Source organism: Aspergillus lentulus (assembly GCF_001445615.1).
Source record: "Aspergillus lentulus DNA, contig: Alt08, strain: IFM 54703, whole genome shotgun sequence".
In the NCBI taxonomy this organism is placed as follows: Eukaryota; Fungi; Ascomycota; class Eurotiomycetes; order Eurotiales; family Aspergillaceae; genus Aspergillus; species Aspergillus lentulus.
In genome coordinates, this window is record NW_028322118.1 from 2,622,135 (window position 1) to 2,638,660 (window position 16,526).

Sequence of the window (16,526 nt, forward strand, 5' to 3'; positions counted from 1 at the left end):
CTCAGGTTTGGGTATCCAAACTGGTCCAACGTTCTCCTGAGGTGAATTGGAGGCTCCCTTCCGAGGAACTTCCAAATCAACTTCGCTTCCAAATGCGCCTTGGATATTTTGTCCGGTACGGGTCTGGATCTTCCTTGCCGCAGTCGGTCTTGCACAACTTTCCGGCGTTGTATTAGATTCCAGTACGTATCCCAATGAAGCTGGCTGCTTTTCAGCATGTGTCAATAAAAGCGCGCGTACAGGCTTACATATGGCATCTGCCAGATATGAATGGTTAGCAATTATCTTGATCGATTATGGCCTAAACTCACATATAGAGCGAGCTGAGGGTCCTCCGTGACTCTCGATGGATTGCTGGGCGAGGCATCATTCTGCCGGGAATGGATGCACGAAGGGCGTACATAACGAGCGTGAGGTTCAAGGTGACGGGCTCTGATCAGCTTTGAAAACCAATTTTCCTCATTTATGAACCTGCTCAGACTGAACCTCGGCGGAATACTTAGCGCCTGCCAAAGGCAATAAATAGAAAAACTGGAACCGCAAAAGCACTCACAAATGTGGGATTTGACGATCCGCACAGGCTTTAGCCAGTACGGAAGGTACCCAACCAGTATGTGTGTAAGGAATGTGTATCCATAGAAGCTTCTCGCTTCCAGGTTCTGGTCGGTCAAATCGAGGTGCTGCTCGAGGCTTGTCTGCTCCCATCATGTTCCGTTGACCTCGTTTCGGGAGCGGCACAGGGAGGAGCTCTTTATATCTTGATGTTATATTACTGTGCTTTTTCTTAGCTGAGCTGTTTTCATATATGTTGCAGAACGCTCACACACAGTGATCTTGTTTGGCTCGCTTTGGCATCGGAGCTCTTATTCGGAACCTCTCCCGCTTCACTGCCACTATCTTCCTTCTGAGGGGTGTCTGCCTGCGGTACTACCGGCTCATCCAGCTCGAAGCTGATGTTCCCGTCGCCTAACTCAAGATAGCTTTCGGTACTGGGCTCGCTGACATGAATTCTCGGAGAAGCCATGGGCATGAAACTGCGACTCTTTTTGAGAGAAGGAGTGGGCTGGATTTGTTCGGTTTTCTCGCTCGTTACATTCACTGGTTCATCGGGTTCTGACTCTGAATGAATAGACGCTCGTCGGCTGTCAAAGCTGCTCACTGACGAATCATCCAGAAAACTAGGCGGCATCTTGCTGGTCTTGCTTAGCCTATCTCTGAGGCACTCGGATGGGCCCCTTGACAGATAATCATGGAGTGTCACTTTGGTAGACCAAAGCTTCAGAGGCGTCTCCTCGCTGACTCCAAGTGCAGGATCTTCAAAAAACCCATTGACCTGAATCGTGACTTCCTTTTTGACATGGAGTGGCTCATCCACAAGAGCAGACAGTCGTACTGCCATGGAGACAGATGATTGAAGCTCCTTTATGAAGCTCATCCTTGTAGTTTTCTCTTGATCCTTGAAGTATGCTGCTCCTACATGATCGGTAGCGAGAGGTATTTCTTTCTCATGCTCCAGACCTAGTAGGCCAGATCGAATGGAGGTGATGGGTACGTGAACTTCGATAGTGGCGCTCGTGTCCGAGTCTGCGATATTGATGGCGGAATCAACCGTCTCCAGGAAGGTCCAGACTTTCAAATCCGCCGAGATCGCCTTGAACTGATTGGAAAGATGCATGAGTTGTTGATGTCGAGGCTTCAAAATTCCCCGCAGATGATACGGGATGCTATACTTCAATCTCATTATGCTACAAATGCTTTGGGTATACTCTGGAGCGTATAGGTAGGTCGATCCCTGATGTGGAGTCGCAAAGAAAGCTATTCCGTGACAGCTCGACAGGATAGATTCCATATTCGACGACGCTTGGCTGGCGATGACCAAGGCCGCCTTAGCTACCAATCCGCCGGTGCTATGGCAGATGAAGAAGATGGGTCGTCGACTCTTCTGAGCAAGAAGTCAGTACATGATTCAATCTTTAAGCACAACATGACCTACAGCGCTAAGTCGCCACTGATGGAGCTGCTTCAGCAGATTATGAGCCAGCGAATTCAAGTCATCGCGAGCGCCGGGCTCTCCATGATCATATAGTAGCACCCGCGCATTTGGTATCTCCCTCGTGAGGTCCGTTATAAGCCATGGCTCGTTAGAGCCATCACCGAACCAGGTATTCCATGGGTCAGATCCTATGGAAGGAACAGCGACGATGCTGTAAGGGATCAGTGCTTGAAGTTCTAAAGGTCAGTTTAACGGCATTTTGGGCTTACTCGACATCTGAAGAATGGACAGAATTCCTAACCGTGAATCGACCGCGTGGGTCGCCTTGGGAGATATTCTGCGCCATAACTCGGAGCCCCTTCGAGTAATAGCAGCGCTCTAACCGATGTCCATCTGAAAGAACAGACGCAAGATGAGATCCATCAAGGAGGCTACCATCTAGAAAGACACAGAATAGCGACCATCATCTGACTCATGTGGGAGGCTGTGGCAGGTGACATCCTACACGCTGACAGCCTTGTCTCTCCAGCCTCGTCAACAGGGCCTATATACACTTCACTAGCGGAAGATTAGCGATCACCTCGGGGGCTTGGTAGGTATACTCATAGACCTTGCCCAATATCACGCCCCGCATTTTAGTGTCGTTCGGACCTCTGAGGTCAAATCATCAAGAACACAGATCGTCTGAGTCTTCCGACTATCTGACGATTTCCCTGTGTCATGGTTGTCAAGTTTTATGTTTGTGCCGAAATTGAACTTCTAGCTTTGACTGGCTGGAGTCCTGTTCGTTCTTTCTATGGTGTGGTGAGAATCGGTGAGCTTATGCAGTAGTGCCATTGTGACCTTTCCCACACGGACGCGGTAGGCTAAAAGAACTGGTGAGTAGGACTATCTGATGCACTAACACTGTTTACAAAGATGAGAGATGAAGATCTGTAATGGAAAACTCATCTGCTGGAATGTAAGAAGGTGAGTACATCTGCCGGGTGGCCGAGAAGGATAAGACACGCCTGGCGGCCTCGTGATCTCGCAATGTTATACTTCCGCGTCGAGCAGATCGCTATTGATGACTTGAAAGTACGCTACTAAAGCACTAAGTAAGCTTCATAGAAGTGGCAAATTCGCTCAGTGAGGAGGAAAGATTTGTCTCGCCATATTGTTATCCAGAGAAGAAAGGTACTCCGGTTCCCCGATATTATGTACACATTTGGACTGCGATGATTTCGCAAGAACGATAGATAAAACCCTTTTCCAAGATGCTAGAAGCAAAAGTACACGTTAGATGCTCTATAAGGCGACATGCGGTGCGGTATCATCAGACATTAATCAAAAGATGAACAATCAACGAACCCAATTGCTCGCTGGATAAATAGTTATACAATGATGCTGGTACATGGGAAGGAGAGATTGATGCAAAATGATATGGAGTGGGAATGTGAGAGGCCAGAGGAGATGATTTCCAAGTGCCATTCAACGTCCATGGTCATGGGTAGCGGGTTACTCTCGGCGCAGGGTGGCTACCAAATGCTTGAAGCTGGTAGAGCGTATATGTGACTTCACGCCCGATATTTGTTATACGGAGTCGGAATGAGCTTCATCGGCCAACTGTCGTCTCTCGTTAACGCCCCGTGCCATCTTCTTTCCAAGTTCATACGTGGAAATCATGATAGCACAAGCAGGCGCTACCTTCAAGCAACGCGCAACCCAACCGCGGAAAAGGCCTGCCATGCCTTCTTCACGGAAGATGTGCATAAGAAATTTAGGCAGAGACAGCTGCTCAGGTCGAAGTGTTTCCGGCGCTACGCTGCCTCGCAAACTGCTTGGACCGCCATCACCCATGTGTCGGAACACCTGCTGACGCGTTTTACCAACGTCAAATGGAGTGGTAACGAATGCCGCCAGAGAACCTGACAATGCGCCAGATAGAAAGCTTTCGAGAAAAGTCGGGGTATCTAGATCATGTTGAAGAGCCGAGGACGAAGCATGAGGCAGGAGATGATGGTTGTAGGCTTCCCTGCGCAGATCGAGAAGATAGCGTTTGCATTCCTCGTATCCCCACCAGTATAATCCGGAAAATGGAACATCGCGCCACATTGTGAGTGTCAATCCGCGCCAGAGAGCCCTATAGCCATGCACCTGGGTCATTTGATGCAGATCCTCCAACGTCGCCTTGAAATGCCCTGCACCCGTACCGGGTGTGGCCTGCAGACGCGTCCGAAACATCTCAATCGGGCTGATAGCTGACGCAGCGGCGATTCTCGCGACAGAACCGGCAACTAAGGGAGCGTAGGCGGCGGGAAAGAATCGTTTGATGGGACTTTTTTCGTCGGCACGTAACCAATCGTATCCAGCAAAGTAGATGACATTGGCAGGAATGCTCATCATCAACGTGGGACTAAGTCCACGCCAAAGTGCCAGAGTTCCTTCATTCCGGGCGATCTTGCGTAGGCCATCCAAAGTGGAGGTAAACGTCCTGCGCTGCGTTTCTTCGACTGCACAGTCCGCTACGGCCGGCGCAGAGTTTCCAATGGTCCCGGCGCCTGGACCTACTATACACACTTGTGGATCCTGACCGAACCAGAACACTTCGCGGCAACAAGCAGTTACTCCCAGATTCGGTGGCAAGTGTTTTAGCGTCTGAGTTGTGTGAGAGGTGTAGGGGGATGCATTTTGAACGGAAGATTGTGATTGAAGTCGGACACGGACGACGTCAAGAGGAGTTGCTGCACGGAATCAATCAGCATCTCAATTGCTCCAAATTTATGCAGCGAATGTAACTCACCTAGTAAAGCCGTCAGGATGCTACCGCCTGTGGCCGATACCATGCGCTGCGTGATTGAAATGTCACCATCCTTTCGCTCAGTGACTGGAGCAGGGCCTGTTACAGCCCCAGAAGTAGTCGCCATCGTTGTATCTTCACGGTCCCATGGCCATGACTCTGCCGGGCTCTGTCCTAATCCAGCGGTACTCGTCTCTTGAAATGAACGTCCACCACTAGGTGCTGCGTCGGTCGCCACGTCTGACGTTCATTCAAAGCAAGGTAGGTAAAGAGATTATGGCCTGGATGGAGACTGAGGTAGCTTTCACGTCCAGCTCTTGAAGTCCTCGAAGTAATAATAAATAACGAGCCCTCGGGGAACCTGGCGGTAGCGGGGAGGAAAATCAGCAATGCGTCAGAGAGAAAAAGAAGGTCCCCGTCCCGGCTGCCGGCGGTGGCGCTTCATCCAAATCAAGTTTGGACCCGGAGATAAGCATTATTATTCTCTGGTCCCCGCGATTCTTCCTCTCTTTACTCTTTCTATGCTGCTCACATTCTTGATCTTATCGATCGATCGATCCTCGTTTGTACAGGAAGAATGGCCTGAGATTTTATTTTGCTGTCTTTTTAACGACTACGTATCATTTGCACGACTTCTTGCCGGCATTCTAAACTGCTCTATTCTCCGATTTAAAGCCAAGCATCGAGCTATCGGCGAACTACCGCTTATCAATCAAAGTGACTCCGCCGTTGGTGCTCATCACGATTTCTGATATCTATGACCATAATGGAGGACAACGCCGAGCTTGAATCGTTTCGACGCCAGTGGCGTGAGGAAGTTGCACGCCGGACACATCATAACAGGCCTAGTACTACACAACGAAAATCGTCTGTATCTTCTGCCGGCCGGCCCGGCCACTTCCCTCCTACCCGACATGCGGCCTTGGAACGTAAAGAGGAGGACGACGGAGAAGGGCTAACAGCGTTCGACCAGGGTGAAATCGCCCATGGTGTCGAACAGTTGAGCTTAGGAAGGGTAGATGAGGATGCTCTCCTCTCTCAGATACCGCGAAGAGAACCTAGATCCGCCTTGGAACACTTTGAACGAGCGGTAGAGAAAGAGGCGGAGGGCAATTTGGGGGACAGCTTGCATCATTATCGCAGGGCCTACCGGGTAAGGATTCCGATATTATTTTGGAGTATAAAGAGAGTAACTAACTTGTTTATTTGTTCTCTAGTTAGATTCTGCGGTCGACAGGACATACCGTAACAAGCACTTTGCTGCTGCTTGGAAGAAATCCACACATGGTGCCCCAAAAACCTCAATAGCGACTGGCGCTCCGGCGAGTGGCCAAGATTCCCAAGATGAGCCAGTGGTACTACCTACTCCTGAGCTTATTGCCTCTTTCGCCCATCTGCCAATTCCTCGAGCTGAGCCCGAAATTGAAGGCACACCTCCGCCACCATGCCCTATTGCGAACATTCCATCCGAGGTCCTACTAGTTATCCTTCGGCATGTCGCGTTGATGGACCCTGCATCGTTTTGTCGGATGGCGTTGGTCTGCAAGCGCCTGGCATATCATTTCGCCCATGAACAACACATCTGGAAACGACTTTGCCAGGGTTCCGAGTTTGGCTTTAGGTCGATGCATTACTCATTTGCTTGTGACATCCATGGCAATCCTGAGTATACTATGGGGCAACGCTATACGCCGTTTCCCTTCTCAGTACCCGTGCAGATTCCTAAGCCATTATCCTCGTGGAGTCAGGTCTTCCAGATGTTCCCCCGAATTCGTTTCACTGGTGTATACCTAAGCACCGTCAATTATACTCGCCCAGGTGCCGCATCCTCATACCACAATATATCGTGGGACAGTCCCATACATATCGTCACCTATTATCGATACTTACGGTTCTACCCGGATGGTTCAGTCATTTCTATACTGACAACTGCGGAGCCGTTGGATGTTGTTCCTCACATCAGTAAGGAGAATATGAAAGCTGCACGCGCAACATCCTCGCATCGGCATCATCAACGTAATACGTCTGAGCCAGGTATCACATTAGCTGGAGCCGCAGAACCGATACCCCCAGTCGCTATGTCCGCTTTGAAGGAAGCTCGTCGAGGACGTTGGCATCTCGTCAAGCCCCTTGCCGCTTCTGAATCAGTAGACGACAGCCACATACCGCCGGTTTCCGACTGCCCGCCCTTCCCAGTCAAGACAGTGGACAGTCCTGTCCTGGATCCCAGAGATGTCGTCATTGAAACTGAAGGCGTCGGTTCAAAGTACATGTACACAATGCATCTGTCTCTCCGGTCGTCCTCTGGAGGGTCGAAGCCTGCCAACCCCACAGCCACACCAGCCAACACATCGAAAAACACGAAGCTTGTGTGGAAGGGATTCTGGAGTCACAACCAGCTGACCGACGACTGGGCTGAGTTTGGACTTCGCAATGATCGAGCATTCGTGTTCCGCAGGGTTCGCGGTTGGGGTATGTGAACATATTCGTCAATTGTTATGATTGCATGAAGATATATAGTACAGGTTTTGCTCGGCTTTGGTATAGAAGAATTTGGGGCTTTATTCGAGATCTGATCGATACCATAAACGGAGTATATAGGGAGATAGGACGGATTATCTTCAGCAAATATTTAGAAAGGCGTCTGCTGGTGACTCGCCTTTGTTTCGGTGATAAACGAAAATATAGAGTACCTGGTACTGAGTAGATTAAACAAACGAACGAATAACTGGTAATCATATAGATGCCAAGGAGCTTATCGATAAGGCTCTCCCGCAGAAAAATTTCGGGGACTCCACCGATCACCAAAGCACGGGGTTCGATAATCATTAGACTGCGATTGTTGTGCTTGTTCACTATAGAGAGGTACTCGGTTAATCATAAAATCTTTTTCCTTGCCAGATAAAGCGGTTGCATACGAGGCTCCACGATGCCCGAAAGGGTACGTATCGTTTTTGACGACGCGGACGACGTCCCCGTCCCTAAAAAGGTTCCTGAGGCCGAACAAATTCAAGGCTCCGAGCCAGTCAAACGAAAAGATCAGCCTACAGACCACCAGAAGAAGAAAAGCAAGAAGCGAAAAGTTGAGGGGCCTACAGATACACGGTCGGAAGAATCCCGTTCGTCAAACGAAACGCAGGCCGATCCAGTCTCACGCGAGACCAACGAGAAAGATGCGGTCAACGGCGTCGCAAATGGCACATCCGACCACCCCAAGAACAAGAAGCACAAGACGAGGAACCAAGCACCCCAAGGAACGAAGCATAATTTTACTTCCCTGAGAGAAAAGGCCAAGGCGCTGTACGAAACCCGCAAGAACCTCCCCATTTTCCCTCACGGCGATGAGATCCGGCAGAAACTGCGCGCGAACGACGTGATGCTGCTTGTCGGTGAAACGGGTAGCGGAAAGAGTACACAGATTCCTCAGTTCTTGGTCGATGAGCGATGGTGCCGTCCGACCAAGGCGACGGTTACTCAGGATGATGGGCTCAAAAAGGAACTCATGGTTGGTGGGTGTATTGCCATTACACAGCCGAGACGAGTGGCTGCCATCTCGCTGGCGAGACGTGTAGCTGAGGAAATGGGGACGCCGTTGGGGTCTTCGTCGCCGGCGAGTAAAGTGGGTTACTCGGTGCGGTTTGATACGTCTACGTCGCCAAGTACGCGGATCAAGTTCCTGACGGAGGGAATGCTCCTTCAGGAGATGCTGCATGACCCCTCGTTGACAAAGTACAGTGCGATTGTGGTTGATGAAGTGCACGAACGTGGTGTTAATGTTGATCTGGTGCTGGGGTTCTTGAGAAACTTGGTTTCGGGTAAAAAGGAAGGGCGAGGTGGTGTGCCTCTGAAGGTCGTGGTCATGAGTGCCACGGCTGATATGGAGAGTCTGATGGATTTCTTCAAGGAGGGTCTACAGGCGCGAGGAGGTACTAAGGCAATAAACGGGGACAGTGATCAGCAGGATTCTTCACAAGCAAATGGCGAGGACAAGATTTCTGTTTGCCATATCAAAGGTCGCCAGTTTCCAGTCAAAACGATCTACTCCCCGGCTCCTGTGCATGATTTTGTGGATGCAGCTCTGAAGGTGATCTTTCAGATTCATTATAAGGAGCCGATGCCAGGGGATATCCTTGTTTTCCTGACAGGCCAGGAAACGGTCGAAGCTTTGGAGCATCTGGTCAACGAGTATGCGACTGGAATGGACCCTGCGTTACCCAAGGTCCAGGTACTTCCTTTATTTGCGGCTCTTCCTCAGGTCGCTCAACAACGGGTGTTTCTTCCCGCGCCTCCTCGCACCCGCAAAGTCATCCTTGCAACCAACATTGCAGAAACCTCCGTGACTGTCTCCGGTGTCCGATTTGTTGTGGACTGTGGCAAAGCAAAGATCAAACAATTCCGTACTCGCTTAGGGCTGGATTCTCTTTTGGTCAAGCCCATCTCCAAATCCGCCGCCATTCAGCGAAAAGGTCGTGCCGGCAGAGAAGCACCGGGACAATGTTACAGACTCTACACCGAAAAGGACTATCTAGCGCTTGATGAGACCAATACACCAGAGATTCTCAGATGCGATCTGAGCCAAGCTTTGCTCAACATGAAAGCCCGCGGTGTTGACGATGTCATGGGCTTCCCGTTTTTGACGCGACCTCCACGCGAGTCGTTGGAGAAAGCGCTCCTTCAACTGCTAAGCATCGATGCTCTGGAGGAATCCGGGAAAATCAGCTCGATTGGGTTGCACATCGCCAAGCTGCCTCTTACGCCCACCCTCGGACGTGTCCTCTTAGCAGCAGCAGAACATGGAGAAGGATGTCTTTTAGATGTGATTGACATCATCTCCTGCCTCAGTGTGGAGAACATCTTCCTGAACACAACATCCGAAGAAAAGAAGGAAGAGGCTGAGAAAGCGCGCCGAGACTTGTATCGGAGAGAAGGCGATCACCTCACCATGCTGGCCACTGTGCAAGCCTACGCAGCGGAGAATACGGATCGAAAGGCCTGGGCCGAACGACACATGGTCTCTCATCGAGCCATGCAGTCAGTGATGGTACGTTGTCATTATTCCTCTCCGGCTAACGCGCTCTTCGACTAACCACCCTGACTATCGCAGGATGTCCGCAAACAACTCATGGCACAATGCCGACAAGCAAAGCTCCTTCCCAGCGCCAGCGACTCTCGCAACGGCTCTAACAACTCGGCCACTCGCGAGCCCTCACCTGTGCTCATTCTCCAGAGTTTCCTCCGCGGGTTTTCCACCAACACGGCCCGCCTCGTCCCGGATGGCAGCTATCGGACCGTTGTCGGGAATCAGACGGTGGCCATCCACCCGTCGAGCGTCTTGTTCGGCAAGAAAGTGGAGGCTATCATGTACAATGAGTTTGTGTTTACAAATCGCAGTTATGCACGGGGGGTTAGTGCAGTGCAGATGGATTGGGTAGGGGACGCGTTGACTGGAGCGCTGTGATCATGTTGTCTGATGAATCTTGGCCTTAAGATATGTATATACCTGACGATAGAATATACCCACCTGCATTACAGTCCACACAATGTACTCCGTATCTAGTCTGTAATAAACTCGAGTGTACGAAATTGCTATCCCTCACATTTGCAGCATCGATAAACTCTCGACCCTCTCATTGACACATCGCTGATACACTGTTGCCACAGACTCGCAGCGATGAACTAGCTAGTGACGAGTCCACAACGAATAGATGACATGTCAGTGAGATCGGCCGACGGATGGGATGATCGCCATTTAGCCTGTTTGAGGATCAGGAGTTTAGTATTCGCTGCTCCTCGCGCGAAAGGACAGCTGTATGGTGCTGTCCTCAGGCATCATGTCCGATTCGGTTATCAGGCAGTAAGACTTGGAAAGTTGAACTAACATCATCCAAGAGCGACATCATTGGCGGTGGTGGTGTCGTTATCTTTAGGAGGATGACATTATTGATTACCTCGTACTCCGTTGAATATCAGTGTAATATTTGGCAAGTACTGCAGAGATGTTGTCAGCTGAGCTGATGATGGATGGATATGGTTGAGTTCAGCACTGGAGACTCTTGTACATATATTTTCCCCCCTGAGGGCTGGTAAATGTGATAAGTTGAAAGAAAGTCTCGCTGTAAATAGTCAATATTGAAGAAAAAACAAACACTATTAGGTCCACTTTATCTTAAACCAGGTACGGAGTAAACTCTGGCTATCAGCGTCTTGTGACTTGAGCTACCTGTTGTTATTGTCATGACGGTGGTGTTTGACCTCCCCATCCTTGCATCATTTCCGCAGTTCTCCCCAACAGTCGCGTTGTCACTAGGATGTTCCTGTCTTCTCCATTGTCCATAATTATCAGATTATGAACTGCTCTTCTTTGTTGTATCAATATATTATCTCTTTTCTCTGGTTATCTATTTGACATCTTTATTCTTGCATCAAATCCACACCCCCAACAGGTTTGGATCCACAGCATCGAAATCCCACCAGTGACGGCTGATCTACTCACCTCCACCGCGATCATCACCCATCATCATTCCACCATCACTACGAGTCCGGCCGGAAACCTGACACTCTATCTATCGATTGATTTGTTTTCTTTTTCTTGTTTCATCCCCCTTTTCCTTTCTCTTGAATTTCATCGTTCATATATACCTCTATTCCACTTTTTTCTCTCTCGCCACTATCCATTCTGATTACCGACACATACTTGGTCACGGCCTATCTACGGCACTGCACGCGGGGAGAATCCACCCTATCTTATCTATTGTGTAGATCGGAGATTAGGACTCATCACTCATGGCCTTACGTCTACCCCCTCAAGTCACCCGCCGTCGCAATTCCTACTCAACTCAACAAGTTCCTGAGCTTGATATTCCTTCTCCCGTCTCTCAACTCTTCGAGAACGAATCCGCGCAATGGGTGCTCTTCTCCCCGCCCCAAACATCCACCGCCCGCACTCACACGACCTCCACGGAACGCACTCCCCGCACAACTGGAGCATCCCGCTTAAGTGATTTCGGCTCATTTGGCACCGCGACCCGTTCCATACTTGGTTTCGAGGCTGATGATACGAACAGCGATGTTGAAGAGCCCCTGGATGAGGATGGAACGGAATTAGACAGCCTCGACGATGGTCTGCACGCTTTCCGAGCTCCGTCTGTCACGCAGGAGTCTACATCACGGCTAAACCAGTCCACGCCAGCAGTACTGCCAGCTCATGATGGGCTGGGGAGTTTCCATGCATCCAGTCAGCCCGTGCAGGAGCAGTTGTGGCAGCATGAGCAGTTCAACCCCCGCCGGCGGGGTGACGTGCGTCTCAGACGTCGCTCGAGTGTGCAGCGTCAGCTGGACTCGATAGAGGATCGGGAGCAGGTTGATATGGAACATGATCGCTGGCAACGTATCGAGAAGTGGAGAATGGACCAGAGCCGGGCGCTCTTGCAGGAGATTGAAAGGGAGACACGACGGCGCCGACGCAATAGCCGTGTCAGTGTGCAGACCGACCAGGTGGCTTCTCAACCCATTGTTTCAGACACGCCTGATGGTGTCCTGGAGACACCCAAGGAAGATCCGTTGCAGCAGCAACAGGAATCTGAGCAGGACGAGACTTTCTGGCGACGTATCACCCGCAAGGTGATTCGGGACCTGATCGGCATTGATGATTCTCTGCTTTCTGTCATTTTCGGCGAGTCGTTGCCAGATATGGGGTCGGAGTACAATGAATCTGCAGGAACAGACAACGCTCTCAATCTAAGCGAGACCCTTCGGGAGCTGGACTCCATGCCGGATGAGCAAGGTCTCTGGCACAGCAAATTACTTCAGCGGATCGCACGCGAGTTGGGCATCTTGGTGCACCATCTTTGCGAACACCCCGGTGCCTTTACTACATATCTCAACGTCACGAATGAGATACCAAACGAGTATGCAGGCATACCACTTGGTCGTCTAGCAGAGGAAAACGACGCGGCACCGCAGAGTGCATCTGCCGAACCTGCCCTTCACACCGTCATGAGCGGTGAGGACTCGATAATGTCGCCACAATTTTCGCCTACGATGCACGATCCTGCCGGCAGAGAACATGCCGCACACTGGGGTATCGAGGACGAAGAGGACGCTAACCGCGAACCACTCCCCGAGTCTGATCGTCTCCAGCAAGAGAAGGAGTACTGGGAGCGCGAGCTTGATGTTATGATGGTTTTCCGCTACCTTCGCAATCGTTTTGGTCGACGAGGTAGCAACGCCGACAGCACCCATGCGTCCTCACGCCGTTACCCACAGGATGCGTCTCGACGCGCGGCGATCATCCGCCAGCACCATCCGCTCGTTGCACGAGCTCATTCCCGCTCTCAAGCCCAGCTCCGACGTCAGTCCGGGCCCACAGGCATCACATCGCCGCTCCTCCGTCAACAGCTTCACCGACCCAGTTCGAGCTGCGCAAGCCAGACGAAGCTCTCTGCTCTCTCCAGTCGGCGAACACTCACCAGTTCCAGCCGGAATTACTGGGACATTGGCGGAAGCATCGACAGCGCGAGCGCCATCGCACCTCCTGTCGCAGCCGGCGTCGGGCTCTGGGGCGATGTCTGATCTGCTTCCAGACAGTCATCGTCCCACGTGGATACGCCCAGTCATATTTTGGTGGTGATCTCCCCCCATGTCCATTCAATCTTCTGATCATAATGTTTCATTCAACGCGTCTTGGGTATGGTGCTTGGGTCCTTGTTCATTTTCGCATCTTTATTTGGCTCCGTGGCGCAGACAGAGGTGGTCCAAGGGGTATAACTATAAGACGGTGTACGGGTAGAACAGAGGGGCGGCGAGACGACGGCGAATTGTTGCGTCTATTTACGTTGACACTATACTGTCATGTGGATTTTTTCTGGTTCATTTACTTGGAATAATGGCACCTTGTATAATCCATTCTACATTTTGCATATCGTAGCGGACTTCGATGAGGTATCTCCTGAGGGGTTTGACATAAACAGGATAAGGTAACTACTCGTTGCGTACCGTTAATATAAATGGGTGTAATAAAACATTCAGCATGCTACCTATCATAAATGTCGTTGTCCATTCCGCTACCGCTACCGCTACAGTCGAATCGAGTAGATCGAGGATGAAAACAAGCCGAGGAAATTCCATGATTAATCAACTCCGCCGTACGTGAGAGCACCACTTAAATGACATCAAATCCTTTCCAGGATGGGGGGTAACATGAAAACGGGGAACTGAAAATTGGTTGTCTTTTTTCATCTCTTTTCTCTAACGCTACTGGGAAACCATCTAAGCCTGAGACAGGTTCTCGTAGGCGCTAGGGAAGCGCTTCATGTTCTCCTCGATCAGACCGTGGCCACGCAGGAACTGGACGTAGGCACCGTCCTGCTTGAGCTTGCCCTCGTTGCGGAGCTGGATGTAGTCCTCACGGCGGACGGGGGTGAAGCCCCAGTTCTTGGAGACGATGATCTTTTGGCGACCGGGGAACTTGTACATGGCACGGCGCAGAGCCTCGATGGCGGCGGCGCGGTTGGAGTCACGGGTGCGGACGGACAGGATGATCTGGCCGATGTTCACACGGGCAACGGTACCCTGGGGCTTACCGAAGGCACCACGCATACCAGTCTGGAGACGATCGGCTCCGGCGCAGGACAACATCTTGTTGATACGGATGACGTGGAAGGGGTGCACACGCACACGCATGTGGAAACCTTCCTTACCGGTGATCTTGACGAGGTACCTATTTCATGAGATGATTAGTTGACTGAACAGGCTGGATGTGTTGTGGTGCTGTTGCGGATGCGGATGGTGGATCAACGTACTTGTTGGCACAGATACGGGCGGCTTCGAGGGCCTCGGAGGACAGCTGCTCGTACTCGTTGGAGACCATGTGCACGCACAGAGGGAAGTCATCGACGTTGGCCTTCTTACGTCCCAGATCGAAGATACGGATCTTGGGGTCGGGAACACCACGGTTGAACCGGGACTTAGGGTAGGGCTATATTCAACGCATCCTGTCAGTAATCATCCTCCTCACAGCATGTATCAAAATAATAAATCCATCCAGGCCCCAGTAAAATCGCGACGACATATATTCCATCTCTTCATTCCATCGCCTGTCAAAACAGGTGTTGGCGTTGTCGCTCTCCCCACAAGCGAGCTTCCCGATCCAAAATCCACAGAACACGAAAACTCCCAAAGGAGATCAGATCCTCCATCAAGCGATCGCACGCACCTTGTTCTTGCAGTAGCGGTAGCATCTCGCGGGACGACGGGCCATTGTGACTGCTGGAAATGGGCTGACTGCACTTCCTGCGAACGGTGAGGTTGTCGAAAAAGGTGGTGTCGGGAGTTCAAAAGGGAAGGGGGAATTCTTCGCCTGCGGGCAAGTCTCGACGTTGATTTCCAAGCAACTCCCGCTAACGAGTGGCAAAGCCCTAAACCCTACTCTCTCCACCAATCACGTCCCGTCCTCGTCATGACGCATTTGTCAGATCGGAGGCTTTCTTACATGGTAATGTTGCTGCCCTTTAATCCGAATGGCTATGAAGAGATTATAAATGCCTTTTCTGACGATACAAACTCAAGTGCTTACTCTTATGAGTCAAGCTGCTCCATTACTGCAGTCTGACTCTTGAAAAGTAGAACTGAAAACAAGGTACTGCATCATACTTCCGTTGCTTCTACACTACGCCCAAGTACTATCGCTCCAGATAGGTGTGGACCTTCATTCATTCATTCTGTCATTATCTAAGTGGTGCTTTGTGATATCTCAAGACACCCGGTTGCATAGACATAACAAGAACCTAATGTTCGAGGCAATACACCTACTGGCTGCTGAGGATGTCGGAGTCACCAGCATCGAGGATGGCCATGGTGCTGCAGCGGAAGAGCTTACCGCAAGCGGTACCGAGCTCAATCTGTAGTACGGAGATATGTCAGCCATTGTCATTTACCCTCCAAAGCCCAGATATACGGCTTCTTCTCAGGGCTGCTCCCGCGTCGCCTTCCCTCCATCGGAGAAGTACTAGCGTCGGGGCATAGCAGTGAAAACCATTGCAGAAACACTTGTGACTTACGTTGTTGCCAGAGAAGTGGTGGACGGGAGTCTTGGCCAGCATGGCGTAGTACTCGAGCTCACTCTTGCGGAGAGGAGGAGCGTTGGCAGCAATGAGGACCAGCTTGGCCTTGCCGGAACGCAGGGTCTTGATGGTGGACTTGTAGCCAAGGGTGACTGTAGGGGCAAGAATAATCAGTGATATGGTCTTCGACGTCAATTTGAATCAAGTGTCACGCACCCTTTCCAGACTTCATCACCAGAGCCAGACGGCTGGAGATGGTGTCACCGGACTTCTTGCTCTTGGGGGCCATCGTTACGCTGTTTTGTTCGAGTCGAACGAAACTTTTTGATTTGACTGAAGGGTGGTTGGAAAAGTGCGCTCCGGCCGAAGTTTTCGAGGTTGGGATGCGATCAAGAAGCGATTCCCAGATTGATTTTCATGTTAATTTTCTTGTGGGTTTGCCCTAGTGCTGGCCGGAGCAGAGATCTTCCGCTCTGCGAGACGCTGCTGAGTAACCCCGGTGTTTCCGTACAGGGGGCTGAAATCCAATTACAGGTATCTTTCCGTTATCGCATCCAACCATCTGAGGTGCAACCATGCGGATGTCTCTAGGTAGGTAGTCCCTTTATTCTGTTATTACAGGCCCGTTCAGTTGGGACTCCTCACGCGTGAGCTTTTACCGAGTTTCTAGCATTTGAGAGTTGTAACCAAATTT

General features: G+C 50.9%; 6 protein-coding genes across 6 annotated transcripts; 3 read left to right on the top strand and 3 right to left on the bottom strand.

Annotated features, from left to right (window-relative positions):
• Positions 1-3,565: 3,565 nt before the first annotated feature.
• ALT_4107 (putative mitochondrial carrier protein) lies at positions 3,566-4,899 on the bottom strand (the record flags this gene model as incomplete). Its single annotated transcript, XM_033558286.2, has 2 exons — positions 3,566-4,716; positions 4,776-4,899. The coding sequence occupies 2 exons, from the start codon at positions 4,897-4,899 to the stop codon at positions 3,566-3,568; spliced, it is 1,275 nt and encodes a 424-aa protein (XP_033414177.2).
• Positions 4,900-5,529: 630 nt separating this feature from the next.
• Positions 5,530-7,252, top strand: ALT_4108 (putative F-box protein (Pof7); the record flags this gene model as incomplete). Its single annotated transcript, XM_033558285.2, has 2 exons — positions 5,530-5,925; positions 5,990-7,252. 2 exons carry the CDS (start codon positions 5,530-5,532, stop codon positions 7,250-7,252), a joined length of 1,659 nt encoding a protein of 552 aa, XP_033414176.2.
• Positions 7,253-7,701: 449 nt separating this feature from the next.
• On the top strand, positions 7,702-10,230 carry ALT_4109 (putative ATP-dependent RNA helicase (Hrh1); the record flags this gene model as incomplete). The annotated part of the gene is made up of 2 exons (XM_033558284.2): positions 7,702-9,813; positions 9,877-10,230. 2 exons carry the CDS (start codon positions 7,702-7,704, stop codon positions 10,228-10,230), a joined length of 2,466 nt encoding a protein of 821 aa, XP_033414175.2.
• Positions 10,231-11,555: 1,325 nt separating this feature from the next.
• Positions 11,556-13,343, top strand: ALT_4110 (uncharacterized protein; the record flags this gene model as incomplete). The annotated part of the gene is made up of 1 exon (XM_033558283.2): positions 11,556-13,343. One exon carries the CDS (start codon positions 11,556-11,558, stop codon positions 13,341-13,343), a length of 1,788 nt encoding a protein of 595 aa, XP_033414174.2.
• Positions 13,344-14,039: 696 nt separating this feature from the next.
• ALT_4111 (60S ribosomal protein uL16) lies at positions 14,040-15,030 on the bottom strand (the record flags this gene model as incomplete). Its single annotated transcript, XM_033558282.2, has 3 exons — positions 14,040-14,490; positions 14,573-14,748; positions 14,986-15,030. The coding sequence occupies 3 exons, from the start codon at positions 15,028-15,030 to the stop codon at positions 14,040-14,042; spliced, it is 672 nt and encodes a 223-aa protein (XP_033414173.1).
• A 547-nt stretch (positions 15,031-15,577) lies between these two features.
• ALT_4112 (60S ribosomal protein eL30) lies at positions 15,578-16,121 on the bottom strand (the record flags this gene model as incomplete). Its single annotated transcript, XM_033558281.1, has 3 exons — positions 15,578-15,670; positions 15,830-15,984; positions 16,049-16,121. 3 exons carry the CDS (start codon positions 16,119-16,121, stop codon positions 15,578-15,580), a joined length of 321 nt encoding a protein of 106 aa, XP_033414172.1.
• Between the last annotated feature and the right edge of the window lie 405 nt (positions 16,122-16,526).